This window comes from Zalophus californianus, chromosome 1, assembly GCF_009762305.2.
Source record: "Zalophus californianus isolate mZalCal1 chromosome 1, mZalCal1.pri.v2, whole genome shotgun sequence".
NCBI classification, from domain to species: domain Eukaryota; kingdom Metazoa; phylum Chordata; class Mammalia; order Carnivora; family Otariidae; genus Zalophus; species Zalophus californianus.
In genome coordinates this window covers 76,032,953-76,047,465 of record NC_045595.1, presented here as the reverse complement: position 1 = coordinate 76,047,465, position 14,513 = coordinate 76,032,953, and the positions used below count along the sequence as shown (strand labels likewise).

At 39.6% G+C, this 14,513-nt stretch overlaps 1 protein-coding gene across 7 annotated transcripts in view; it reads right to left on the bottom strand.

Annotated features, from left to right (window-relative positions):
* NEK10 (NIMA related kinase 10) overlaps positions 1–14,513 on the bottom strand; it is a 242,807-nt gene that overhangs the window by 54,400 nt on the left and 173,894 nt on the right. For all 7 annotated transcript variants that reach the window (XR_004819457.1, XR_004819456.1, XM_035723283.1 and 4 more), the window contains exons 27-31: positions 13,500–13,683; positions 13,307–13,393; positions 11,554–11,608; positions 648–685; positions 408–548 (exon numbers count right to left, since the gene is read on the bottom strand). Coding sequence is in view for 5 of the 7 variants with exons in the window: in XM_035723283.1 (XP_035579176.1) it covers positions 408–548; positions 648–685; positions 11,554–11,608; positions 13,307–13,393; positions 13,500–13,683 (505 nt within the window). In the remaining 2 variants the exon portion in view is untranslated. The remainder of the gene's footprint in view (positions 1–407; positions 549–647; positions 686–11,553; positions 11,609–13,306; positions 13,394–13,499; positions 13,684–14,513) is intronic.

Genomic DNA, 14,513 nt, shown 5'->3' with positions numbered 1-14,513 from the left:
GTGGAGCCTGCTTAAGATTCTCTCTCCTTCTGCTCCTCCCCACCCCGTTTTCTCTCTCTCTCTCTCAAAAAAAAAAAAAAAAGGAAAAGAATGTAAAACAATTACTAGTTTTTGTTAGTAGGTATGCATTTTAAGAACAAATAATTTAACTGGTTAATATCCCCACCAAAGAAGAAATGTAAATTTTAGAAAAACAGCCTATAATATTTCAATCAAATAAGTGAACACAGAAAGCATTTTGGTACTGTTAAATTGCCAAACTAATAATGGTGGACAAACAAAATGAAATTCTCCTGCTGTTTGTATTAAAATTACCTCCCAAGCATCATTCAGACATTTCAGGCCCAACTATAATTCTGTATTCGCCCATTGTGTGCTTGACATCAACTTGATCTAATAAGTACTACCATGATCTTTGAGATTGCGAAGAACCACAGCAGGAAGGCTATGGGACTGCCACCCTGTCACTAACTCGGCCTCTAGCTCCTTAACGTGGGCCCTGAGCATGAGGGGTGGTACTTTCAGAAGCAGGTCAAGAGGCAGCAAAGCTGAAGAAATAAAAGGGGGAAAGATATGAAACTGTAACATAAATCACATTGAATATCAGGGAGGTATGCACGAATTTGTTACTGCCCACATGAAATTACCTGGTCTTGGTCTGGATCCTATTCCACCAGTGAAGTCCCTGAAAACAGAATTAGGGGCTGTTAGAAGGACTTATTCAACTTGGATTTGACTAACATTGACTGAAAGCCTATACCTTATTATGGTTTACAATATAAAGATAAAAAAAGATTATTTTCCTAAAGATGCTCTCAGAAGCTTAATAAAGAGGAAAATAAACACATTCAAACCCATAACAGACCTCACATTCTACTGGCACATCAAAGAACCTTGTCTCATTACAGTGGTTTATAAGTTCTAAGAATAATTAAGAGCCTACATCTTAGTGTCTTGGATAATTTACTTATTATAGTTAAAATCAAAATGATGATGTTACATTAAAAATAAGTGTTTGGGGCACCTGGGTGGCTCAGTCAGTTAAGTACCCGACTCTTGATTTCAGCTCAGGTCATGACTCTGGGTCATTAGATCAAGCCCCGAGTTGGGCTCCGTGCTCTGCGGGGAGTCTGCTGGAGATTCTCTGTCTCCCTCTGCCCCTTCTCCCCACTTGTGCTCTCTCTCTCTCTCTTTAAAATAAATAAATTAAATCTGTAAAAAATATAAGTGTTTAAAATTTCACATGGAGTATTTTCCAATGCTTTGTTCCTGTCATCTTAAAAAAGAAATTATAACACTTCCTATGAAAGGAGATGACTTTTGCATTTAAGAGGATTACATTTTTCCTTAAGTTTCCAGTGTTATTAACATCACTTGTTTGCCTTGCCCTGAAATTCTACACTTCCTGATCATTTTGCATTTTTGGTCTCAGTGCCTTCCACCCCCTGGAGGTGGCCTTAGAGCCCACCAGGGACAGCCATAAATAACCTTCAACCTTGTTTTTTCTGCTGTTATCTAGAGCCAATTTCTTAGTAGTTATTTTGGAATGAAATAAGAAACATCTGTACCCTGACAAGTTGTAAGAACTATACTAAATGTAATGCAACAAAATGTAATGCAAAATTTCAGTCCAACAAAAACATATTAAACATCTACTACATTCAAGGTACATGATAAATATCTGCTGAGTAGGAATGAAGGAAGGGATTTAAATACAAATAAACATGGCTAATAAATCTCTTACCCCAACATTTTCATTTTAAGCACAGAATTCTTGACATGTAAATGCAACACATACCTAAATTATGAAGCAAAACAAAATTGGCCCTCATTTACCCATTGCCCAACTAGAGTACTAGAATAATTCCAAAGTCTTTGCATCCAATGGCAAGTTCCTTCCCAGTCTTTTTCCACTCCTCCTAACTCCCCACCAAGCCAGTCCTCTCCTGATCCCACTATTTTCTCTGTCCCTTTCCCAGCCCAAGTTCTCAAAGTCAGTGAAAAGTCAATGGAACCCGCCAGCCTTATACAATTAATACACTCTCCCTAGTTCTGGGATAAGGGGCATATTTAGAGAAAGAAAATGGATAACCCCTGCCCTCAGAAAGTTCAAAGAGGGGCATAATCTCAGTAGTATCCCAAAATGGGCAGGATGCTCCCGGGCTGAGCTGAGGAGCAGAACAGCTGTTCCAACACCTCATATTTTTGCATACATGGTATATCACAGCACACCTAAGGGAGTAACCTTGTGCCTTAGCCTTCTAGACAGCTCTAGCACTATCCAACAAAAATACAATGCAAACCACAAACAAAAGTTTAAATTTTCTGGTAGCCACATTTTTAAAAAGTAGTAATAAAAAAGTGACGTTAATTTTAAGAACATATTTTTTTTTAAGATTTTATTTATTTATTTGAGAGAGAGAGAATGAAAGATAGAGAGCACGAGAGGGAAGAGGGTCAGAGGGAGAAGCAGACTCCCCGCTGAGGAGGGAGCCCGACGTGGGACTCGATCCCGGGACTCCAGGACCATGACCTGAGCCGAAGGTAGTTGCTTAACCAACTGAGCCACCCAGGCACCCTTAAGAACATATCTTATTTAACCAAATATATCTAAAATATTATCGTTTCAGCAGCCACTAACTATAAAAACTAATGAGATATTTGACACTGTTTTATATTTAAATGAACCTTAAAAATGAAATTAAGAATTTCGTTCCTCAGTCACACCAGCTACACTTCAACTGCTCAAGATTCACATGTGACCAGTGGACTCCATATTCAACGGTGCATGCCAGACTCTTCCCTAGAAGGTGTTGGTCATTGTCTTCGTAAACATTATGACTGAGGCTAACAGTCATGCCACATAGCTTCTAAGCCTGCAATACCTCTTAGACTATCTTAAATGGTTAATTAAAATGTAACTTGTGGAGATCTTTTATTCCTAAGGTTACAGGTACTTTTCATAGCTGATAACCACTCACATGCTGAGCTAAGTAGATGACTATTCCAGTTGTCCTGAAGAATCCAAAATTTCAAACATTTTTACATATTAAAAAATGGGCTAGTGATATGTGAAACAGACTATCCTGACAATGCTGAGTTGCAGCCAAATTTGCTACTCCTTAATATAATTCTAAATTCCTCTTTAATGAACTTAGGGTATCTTTAAAATAACCATCACACATTCATTCAAACAATATTTATTAAGGGCCCACTATGTGTAGAAACTATGCTGGACAATAAAGTAGGGATGGTGAAAAGAAATAGTCCCTTGTCTTGGAACTTACAAGCTTGCAGAGGTATGGCAGGAAAACTGTTAGTTTCTCTGGAAATTATATCATGGATCACAAGAAAGCATAGTCTTCTGAAATTTCCAAATAGAACAGACTCATTATAGCCAGAAGTGACAACATCTAACTATACAATTGCTGGGTCCACAGAGGGACAAAAGATTGAAATTATGCAGAGCCTGAGGGAAGTCTGCCTCTAGACTGAACTGGATTGAATGTTTATGTCCAATAGAACATTATGGCTGCAGAGGATGGTTTCCCATGATAGTGTAAGTTGGAAAACAGACAGAAATGATTTAACACAAAGAGAACATTCCAGAAATGTTTTCTAGTGAAAAGGCTTAATATAATGAAGCTTGTGTCCTCTGAAACTTTTTGAAATGGGAATTGACTAATAGGACTTCAGGCTGATGAAACAGAATTTCAGAGAAACAGAAAGTTTCAAAGGATTCTGAAAGGTCATCCCTTCCAACTTCATCCAGAATTTATAAGCCAAAGCAGAAACTGAAGCACTGGATCTGAGTGGTAACCTACAACTTCCACTCCAAATCAACAACAGGTAAGGTGGAGATTGACGGTATTAGTTTTGAAATTTTTTAAATCAACTTTTCACTGAATGACTTCAAGTGCAGGGTAAATTACTTGGATAATTATTGTGTCAGAGGAGTCCTGGCCATGAAGGAGATAGAGTTCTAGAATTTTATATCTTGTAAAATCCTTCTGAATATACTTCTGAACCAAGGGAGGTGCATTACATACATAACCTAATTCAATTGTGAAAAGTAGTTAGTACTAGTTGATGTTGATAAAAGGAGAAATATTTAACATTATGAAATGAGAGGGTTGACTTATGGTATTAAGATAATGCCTTCTGAGGCTACTCTAATCACACCACCTGAGTTAACCAGCACTTTACTGCTTGGAAATCTCTTTCAGGTAGTGACATTCATAATGTGTGAAAAAACGGGGCATTATGCAGGGTTGAGTTCTCTTGTCCCCCATCTGTAATGTTAACAGAGGTGATGTCACTACAGGAAAGGAGAATGGTGCCCCTGTGGCTCTCCACTCCTTCTCCAAGAACAGCTAGAAACAAACAAGCAATTAGCCACAAAAGTTAGAACTAGCACAGAAAAGGAATACAGTGGTCTTATCAATAATATTTTGTTTCTGTAAGACTGCTTGATTTTGACATTGGCAGATAGGCTAGGTTGATTCTGGCAAGTAGTGATCAAGCAGTATTTATTCAATTTAAGTAGAACTAGATATGGATTATGAGAAGGGAGAGGAGAGAATACCCGTAAGTCAAAATAAGCAAGACTTCTGCTAAAAGGAAGCAAGATCCATAGGTCCTGAGGTTACACGAAGGTCTTTCTGGTCACATCCGTCCACAATCATCTTTGATGTGACTCAAAGACTAGAGTCAGGTCACATCCTTGAATACAATTATGCATACCCTGATTTATCAAAGAAGTTGTGAACCACAGGCATCTCCAATACAGCAAACATTCGATGTCTCAAACCAACCTGCCAACTATACCCTGTTGCCTTGGCAACAGGATGCAAGCAGGCATGGAGAAACCTTGTTGCCTGAGCAACAGAATCTTAAAAAAAAAAAAAAATGGGGCCTTAAGCTGTGGCTATGGCAAAGGCTTATAGGTTCAGGTCAGCAGGTGGAATTTTAGTCCTATTACAGTGAGAGGTATAGAATTTACACTAAGATAACAGTCATTCATCTATTAATTAACAAGAATTTGTGAGCTGGCACCTGTGTGCAATACACTGCATCCTGGGAAATGCGAAGATGGACCAGGCATTGTCTGGTACACAATAATAAATATTAATTGAATGAATGAATGGATGTTCTTAAGAAAGGCATACTATAATGACCAAAGCTTACTAGGACTGAGTATATGTAATAGTTAAAGAGGTTGAAGTCCCTGTGCACATTATCAGGTTCTACTATACAGGATAATTTATTTGTAAATTGAAATAAAATGTTATAATTCATTGGATTAGAACTATCTATCTCTGTACTGAGACTTTAAAATCCAGATTAGAAACTGGTAAAAGTCAAGCCCATTCTTAATTCTTTCCTAACAGGTAGTAATGGGGGCAAGAGAGTTTAGATCATTTAAATCACTGAAATGATTAAAGTTAGAAACTTCAAAGGAAGTCCTAATTATCGATTTTTTTTTCTTGACACAGACATTAATGAATCCAGCTCTTGACTAACTCCATCAATGTTCACAAACCATCAAATAAACAGTAACAATAAGGATATTTATTTAATATTATTATTTCAAAAGAGATAATATTTTGTGAAGACAGATGGTTATGAAAAGTGAATTCCACTTTCTCTCTTACTCCTTATGATTTCAGAGATGTACACATCAAAATAAAAGATGATTTCCACAAAGGGTATCATGCACTTCAACCTTTCTCAATGTATGTGTGGAGTTCAAATCACTAAAACGGAATGTAAAAATGGTACAACCACTCTGGAAAAGAGTTCAGCAGTTTTTTAAAAAGTTAAGCACACACCTACCATATGTTCCAGTTATTTTACTCCTAGGTATTTACCCAAGATTTTTATTTTTTATTGATTTTTATTTTTTAAAAAAGATTTATTTATTTGAGAGAGAGAGAACATGAGCAGGAGGGGGAGAGGAAGAAGGAGAGAGAGAATCTCAAGCAGACTCCATGCTGAGTGCGAAGCCAGATGCAGGGCTTTACCTCAGGACACTAAGATCACGACCTGAAATCAAGAGTCGGATGCTCAACCCATGGAGCCACCCAGGCGCCCCAACCCAAGATTTTTAAAAGTATGTATCCATACAAAGACACAAATGTTCATCACAGTTTTATCTGTAATAACCAAGTACTGGAACTCAAATGTCTATTAACAGATGAAAAGAAAACAAACCATGATAAATCCATACAATGGACTACTACTTCACAATAAAAAGGAATAAACTATTGATACACTATGAAAACAACATGGACAGATCTCCAAATAATTATGCTGCCTAAAAGAAGCCAGACAAATAAGAGTATGTATGATATAATTTCATTTAGATGAAATTCTAAAATGCTGACTAATCTAGAGTGTGACAAGCAGATTAATGATTGCTTGGGGTAGGGAGTGAGGAGCATAAGGGAGGGTAAAAATGGACATGAGAACACTTGTAGGTGGATATGTTCACCATCTTAATTGTTATTTCACAGGGATATACATATTCAAAACTTATCAAATTGCACATTTTAAATATGTGCAGTTTATTTTGTGTGAATTATACCTCTTTGAAACTGTTAAAAGAAACTAACTTCTCACATTCTCACTTAAGAAAAGTTGTTCAAATAGACCATCACATGACCTGTGCGCATTCATTAAAAGCAATATATAAAAAATATACCATTAAGTTCATTTTTGTCTGCCTTTCATTATTTACTAGCTGGAACTTATTGTTAGTCAGTTCTAGTTATCTCATGGCTCTACATCTTCAGGAGAGCTAACTGGTTAGCCCTTAGTAGAATAATTCTATTGCAACTAAAGCAGTTACTTGGTGACATTCAGATTGATAAACATCTGTAAGAGTATCCCAGGTGACACTCCTGCTAATGACTCTCCAATAACATGTAAAGAATGAAGATGTAAAATCAAATGTATACTCTAGTAAGCCAAAGCCTAAAAGCAAATTATACTAAGTCAATATACATACAGTATGAATGACCTGTTTATTGTTAGGAAATGTAGGTCAACCAGAAGTTCCCCATGGTCTACTTCTGTAGTGTAAAAACTGCTACACTGACATCTCCAGATTTTCTGCAGGGCCAGGAGAGCTCTGGGAGAGCTACATGGATGGCATCCTGGTGGGGGAGATTTCATGTCTGAAGACTTGGGAATGGAGATTTGGAGATTCACTTCTGCTTCGTGAATGGCTACAGTTCCAGAGCTGAGGAATGGGGCTCTCTCTACTGATCTGGCACTTCTGCTTTGAGTTTGGCTTCTAGGACTTCTGGTGATCCAGGGATGGAGGCCAGAGATCTGGGGAGGAGTTTGGCAAGGAAAGGAGCCCAAAAGAATTATCTGCTGACTTCATGTCATTTCTGCTAAGTAGTTCATAGACTGAACATATACTTCTAAGAGTTGAGAACTAGTTCTCTCTTGGTCTTGTGATTAATTACAGTCCTGAAAAGCATTTCATCATCTGGTGATGACCTGGATCACCAGGATGTAGACAATTGGCTTAAATCTGGCCCCTGATATCTGGGTTGACAAAAGTTCAGATTTTATGCTTAAGTTTTCTCTCTGAACTATTTAGCCAGGACCAAGTTTGAATTCTAAGCTCTAGTAGATATGCTCAGGTCAAGCATGTACTAACCTGTGGCTTTTTCTCAATGAGACCAATTCTCTTGTTTTAAGAGCCAATAAGCCGCCCCAAGAAGGAGAGCTGCCCCGGGTCTCATTGTAACTGGTCTACCATTTCATGCATGGCATAGAAGAGCCAAAAATCTCTACAGGCTTGATTTTCTATTTATTTTTATTCTATTTTGTAGCTTTGCTATCTTGTTTTAGATTCTAACTTCTCATTTAGCACCGAAATATCTTCTATTATGTCGCTTTGTTATTTTCTTTTAGATCCTAACTTCTCATTTAGCTTCTAAATATTTTCTAGTATGCAGCTTGGCTATCTTCTTTTAGATTCTAACTTCTCATTTAGCTTCTAAATATTCTGTAGGATGGCTTCATATTTCACATTGGTAAACCAAGAAACCCAGAAAAGCCCTAAACAAGTTAGATTGCAAATAACTTTAGCTTTATTTAATGTCTTTTAATTTAAAGAATTATAAATACATTTTAGAGTTGTCTCCTTTTAATTTAGAGAAGCTCTGGGGATTACTTGGAAGGAAGTCAAAAGTCATTAATCTTCTCTCCTCTCATTTGGCATGAATCATAGGCTGCCTTTTGACATTTCTTCTCTTCTGAAGTCTGCCCATTTCTCCCTGTTATACTCTGAGTTCCTTGAGGGAAGAGAGCTCATCTTAAACCAACTTGTGTTCCCTGATGGCATGTCACACTGTACCACACATAGCACAGCTTTCAAATATGGTTTTAGTTCTGGTCCTATTCATCTATGTGCCTTCTGATCCATCAACCACAACATTTGGCTCATTTCCCATTTTCCACCCGTTGACTTGGTCATTAGCCACAAGTTAAAGGGGTTAATTCCACTCTGTAATATCCCCTTTTTCAATGAGCTTCAGATCGGACTTCTTTCTGTTGATTCTGGTTTACCCAATTTGCTATAAAATGTTTAGGTAATGACAAGCTGTTAAAAGCCATCTCAAACTCTAAAATAGAGAGTACATATGTTTCTTTTGTTTTTGAAGGGTTGAACTTCAACTGAATTCTTGCAAATAAGACAATTTTCCATGAGTCCTTTCAGAAACAAAAGACTAGAATTATTTAACAGTTTCAAGATGCCTAAATGCATCTGATTGGAAATTCCCATTTTAATATAAAATTCTTTTAACTGGGGAGTAAAACCCACATGTCATAATGTATTTTTGCACTAAAATACTTGTTTTGCATTTCTTTTATACATTTAAGCAACTTTATATCACTGAATAAAGTATCCAATAATGGAAAAAAAGCCTTTTGATCATGTTCTTATAAGTACAAATAATCACAAAATTGGGAATAGCTAGATTCCAGAGGGTGCTTGCTAATTATTTTGCAGGGGAACATGTGGAACATTTTCCTGTGCAAACATTGTTCCAAGCAGTTGGGAAGATTTCCAGATCAGCTCACAAAAGTCTATTGAACTTGTGATGTGGTAAGATAGTGGCTCTGATGCCAGAGTTGAGGAGGACAAACCTACTCCGTGCTACCATGCGTTCAGACCCCCAGCTCCATAGCCACATCTCCCAACCCCATCTCCCCCCTTGCTGGGCTGAACAAGCAAGAGCTCCCATGGCTCCAGGCTTCAGTGTGTGACTTCCTTGTCTGTGGAAAGTGGAAGCAGAGGTGGTGACATAAGGACAAGATGCCAGAATGTAGGCAATGGGAGGGAACTGCAAGCCCAGAAAATTCCTTGGGGGATCTTGTCATTCAAGTCCCAAGTCCTCCAGATTCCCCATTCTGGTTCTCCGTTCTCCTTGGGGTTTGGGACTGTTTCTCTTTCCCCTGTTCTCTCCATGACTTCTAACCACCACTTCTCTGCACATTGGCCCACTAAAAAATGTGCAGGCTGCCCTCAATGACCCTTCTGGTATTTTACGCACTTGGATCAGTTTTCCTTGGGTTTTTGTTACTAGCAACACTAGAAATGAGTTAGGAAATTGAAAAGTTTCACGCTAACCCTTCCTGAGCCTTATGTGGGAAAAAAATCAGTAATCAGTGGTATTGTATCTTTGACTAAACAAAAATGATTTTCTACAGGAACCCTCCTTTGCCACCTAACTGAACCCCTCGGGATTTTGCTCCGCAGGTTTTTCATTCTGAAATTCATCTCCCCCCACCCCAGCACCCTTGAGCTTAGAAGTGGACAAGAGTTCCATTGTGGCTGCCCAGCACCCATAACCTGCTCCCTCCAGCAAAGACCCCTGATGGACTTGGAGCAGCTGTTGATCCAGGAGCTCAGCCCTCCTTGCAGCAGTAAATAGGGTCCTAATTCGACCCAGGCCCACCTGACTCTCTCACGTAGGACACTGGATCCTGAGAAAGGTGACACATGGATGGAACAAACAAACCAGGAGCTCCTTCCTCCCAGCATCAGGGCCTTTCTGAGCCTGCCAAGAGTGCCTCCTCCACAGATTGAAGGGGGTAGCCTGGCTCTTATTTCTTCCAAAGTTTGATTCTCTGGGTTCCTCATTATGTGAGCCCCCCAAAACCTTTGAATGAACCTCCTCGTTGCACAAGTCAACCAAAGTCGGGTTCCTTTGCCGGCATCCAGAATGCCCCACTAAAGCACAGCATAGCCTTAGCCTTTTGCCGCATGGCACACAGCCACTTCCCCGGCCAGGGTCACCCACAGCTCCACAGCCATGCACTTGTGCACATCCCAGCCTCAACCAGCTCCTTCACCTCAGAGCTGTTTGGCAGACGTTCTGCCAGTCTCCACTCAGGTGTCTGCCCATCTTTATATCGGTTCTTCCTCATTGACTACCCTCCTCAAATCTAGACCATCCTCACAGCAGTGAACATCATCTAATAACCAGAAACCACCAAGTATGATCCCTCTTCTCTGCTTTTCTACCGTAATTTTATCTTTGCCTCCCTTTCTTCAGACACAGAGAAAGGGCTGTCCCTTCATCTTTCTTAGACCCGCTCTCTGGGCTCCAGCTACTCTGTGCCTGTGTTCCAGCAATTCCTTTCCCTCTTTATCTCTTCTCTCCACTGGCTGCCTCTCCTTAGTCCCAGTCACCCTGAAGTCATCCTGATTCTAAGAAGGCCCTTTTCCATCAAACGCCCCCCACCAGCTAACTGCCCAGCTCACTAGTAGCTTCCTTCCCATCCCTGCTTCTGTAACTTCTAATAGCACCACAGTTGGGCTTCCACTCCCGTCGACCTCACCCCATGCCATGGAAACTGCCCTCGTGAAGGTCAACAGGGACTTGTGAAAGGCCAAACCTAATAGTTTCATTTCAGTCTTTAGTCCAAGAGGTAACTGCTGCAGAAATTGCTGGTTGTCCCAAAATAAATTTCTTTTTCCTTTTAAATCAGAATGCCCTAAACATATTCATCCTCCCTTGCAGCTAGATGTGTTCATATGATTAAGTTCTGGCCAATGGTATGTGAGCAGAGGGGATGAGCACAATGCCTGAGTCATGTCCTTAAAAGGAAGGGGCGCGTCTCCACTTGCTCTTTCCACTTCCTGCTGGCTGGGATGTGGAGGTGATGCGGTCTACATCTGCCACATTTGCCATGAGGATGAGCCCTATACCCCGGGGATGGGGAAAAACAAGATATAAGGAGCCAGGGCTCCAGATGACCTCATAAAGCATAACTACCAACTTCTCTGGTCCACCCCTGAGCTCCGAGAGGCTAACAGCTTAGCTAAAGATCACAGAGCTAGATTAAACCCAGGTCCAAGCTTAGTGCTCTTTCCAGTATGCTGCATGGTAAATTGCAATCCGTGCTGGGAGGGTGGGCTCCATCAGCCTCTATTACCACATATCCATGGTGACTGCTGGCTATCAGGTTTTAGTTTAGCCATCAGTAATAGCTCTGCAGAGTTCTGAGGGTTCAATGTGTACACACCTTGTTTGGGATTGTCTTTCTCCTCCTGAGGCACTAAAACTTCTCTTTAAAATGCCTGAAACAAGAACATAAAAATATCTTTACATTTTCCCTCTGCAAATCTTTTATTTATTTATCTACTTATTAATTCAAAAAAAGCTGCATTCTATTATGTGAGCAATTTTACTCTAAAGACGGTCTTCATTTACAGAAGTATCAATTAAAATATAACATTTCAAATTACTGTTTACTTGACAGGATTATTTAAGGTCCTTTTTCCAAAGGAAACTAAAGAAGGAAACTCTGTTATTAATAGCTAATAAAGTACAATAATATATCTATGTCATAATTATCCTAAAGCCCTTGCCAAGATAACTACAAGTTACCACATGCAAGTTTAAGGGTCCAACTTTTCCTTCCTCACTTCCCCACTGACCCTCCCCACTACTGTTACCCAGAACATACAAAGCAATAATTCATCTCAAAACAGCCAGTAATTAACTGCTTCTAGAATCTGCTACATATGCATGAATATTTTCCCTGTATGGCTCTCACATTTTCCCAATCACAAATCAGGACATTTTATCTAACAGGCAGGAATTTGTGGGAAAATAGATCAATATTGGAAACAGATTGTCCCAGAAAATCTGGAATATCTAGTCACTATTTTATGTACAATTAAGTTCGGAAAGGAACAGAAAATGAATCTAACTCCTTAGGGTTTTACTTAGATCCTTAGGGAGACTATTTTAAACCTTCATTTATGAGATTTTCATAGTATAGTCATTAATGAGAGGAAATTATTTACACTAATTTTATTTCAGAGTATTTCTACCTATCCTAATTAATATGCCTTCAACTTACTCTTTTATTTTATTTTATTTTTTTAAAAGATTTTATTTATTTATTTGACAGAGAAAGACACAGCAAGAGGGGGAACACAAGCAGGGGGAGTGGGAGAGGGAGAAGCAGGCTTCCCATTGAGCGGGGAGCCCGATGTGGGACGCGATCCCAGGACCCTGGGATCATGACCTGAGCCAAAGGCAGACGCTTAACGACTGAGCCACCCAGGCGCCCCTCAACTTACTCTTTTAAAAGAATTATTCTTTCCTCTCCATGTTATATTTTAACCTCTCTTTTCTTTCAGTTGTAGATTTGTTGAATGAACTGAATCCTATCTTTCCTTATAATCTTTACATTTTATCCAAATATATCTTATCTTTTCCATACCCCAGACCCCAGACTATTTACTTTCCTGTTTTAAATTAAGAGTCAGAATTAACATATGGACTGAATTTATATATCCTATTTTTTCATAGTACTTAACAATTAAAATATTTATTTTCCTTTAGTGTTTGAAATATAATATATCTCTTACATAATGGAAATAAAATTGTACAAAACTTAGTCTACCCCAGGACTAATTTCTTCTCTAAGGCTCTAACCCCTACAGAACAGATTCATAAGAGGTCACTTCCATATTCCTGTGGTCATGTAGTGTGTCTCCAAATTAGTTATCTCCACTCCCCAGTTAGAAGCTGGGTTTGCTGGTGGAAATAATGAAAGTATGCATTTGACAGCTGAGACAACAGAAGACCACAGCGCCAGCTGGCCTCTGGGCCCATTTAGAGGGCTAGACAAACCTGTCCTAATCAGCACTGCACCTGGAAAACAAACCTCTGCCTTAGGTATATGATGGCGCTTACTCAACTCCCAAGCGTGATTCCCAAACCATGATCCGCCGGAGCCTTGCAGGCCAGTAAAGAAAACTTACTGAATGTAGATTCTTTTAAAGGGCTCGAACTGGAGCTGCTGGAGTTGTCCGAAATGTCCAGTTCATCATCTAGCTCTGAGTACATATCTGCACGTGAATAAAAGAGTAACAGAATAAAATAAAGAGCAAATGAGCCTCAAAACAGACAAAACTCAAGGGTGCATGCATGTTGTCGCCGTTTCACTAAAAATACCTTTCTCAATATTCTCTGAGTTGAAGTTCTCCTCTGACAGGATGTCATCACAGGCCCTGTCTTCATCCTTACCGCAGGGGGCCTGGAAGCCCTCGGGGGGCAGGTCTGCGCTTTCTGAAAGGTCGCTTTTCAGGCTGGCGGCCCCACTGCTGTTACTACTCAGGCTTGCCTTTTCAAAGGTCTCCTGAAAGAGAAATTCAGCTATGGTAGCCTTTCCTTCTTTCCTTCCTTCCTTCCTTCCTTCCTTCTGTAGGACCCAAAGCTTGTTAGAACATATACTCAAATGCTTGCTACCTTATTAGAAATATTTCTGCCAAAGCACCATTAATAGTTCTGGCTGCATGTTTTCCACAGAGTTCAATTGGTCCGTGACTACAAAGAAAGTGTCTCTGCACTACTGGACCAACAGGAATGGATGTGCCAAGATGCTCAGTGACAGAGGTCTGGACAGACTGGCAGAAGAAAATGCAGCACTAAGGAAAAGATATGTACCAATTAAGCCGTAATTACTCTCCTTTAAGTTATCTTAATATTTGCTCTCTTTGCGGCGCCTAGGTGGCCCAGGTGGTTGAGCACCCAACACTTGATTTCGGCTCAGGTCATGATCTCAGGGTCCTGGGATTGAGCCCCGCATTGGGCTCTGTGCTGGGCATGGAGCCTGCTTAAGATTCTCTCTTTCCCTCTCCCTGCCCCCCACCCCACTCTCTCTCTCTAAAAACAAAATAAAATTAATAATAACAATAATTTGCTCTCTGAATAAGTCACGGGGATAAAAGGTACAGCATAAGGAGCATAGTCAATTGTACTGTAATAGCATTGTATCGTGACAGACGGTAGCTACACTTGTGGTGAGCAAAACATAAGGTATAGAATTATGGAATCACTATGTTGTACACCTGAAACTAATGTAACACTGTATGTCAACTATACTTCAATAATAAACAAAAGTTGCTATCAAATCTCAGCACCACAGTGGGTAAGTAGGGCTTAGTTTCTTCAAATCTCAGGGAACTT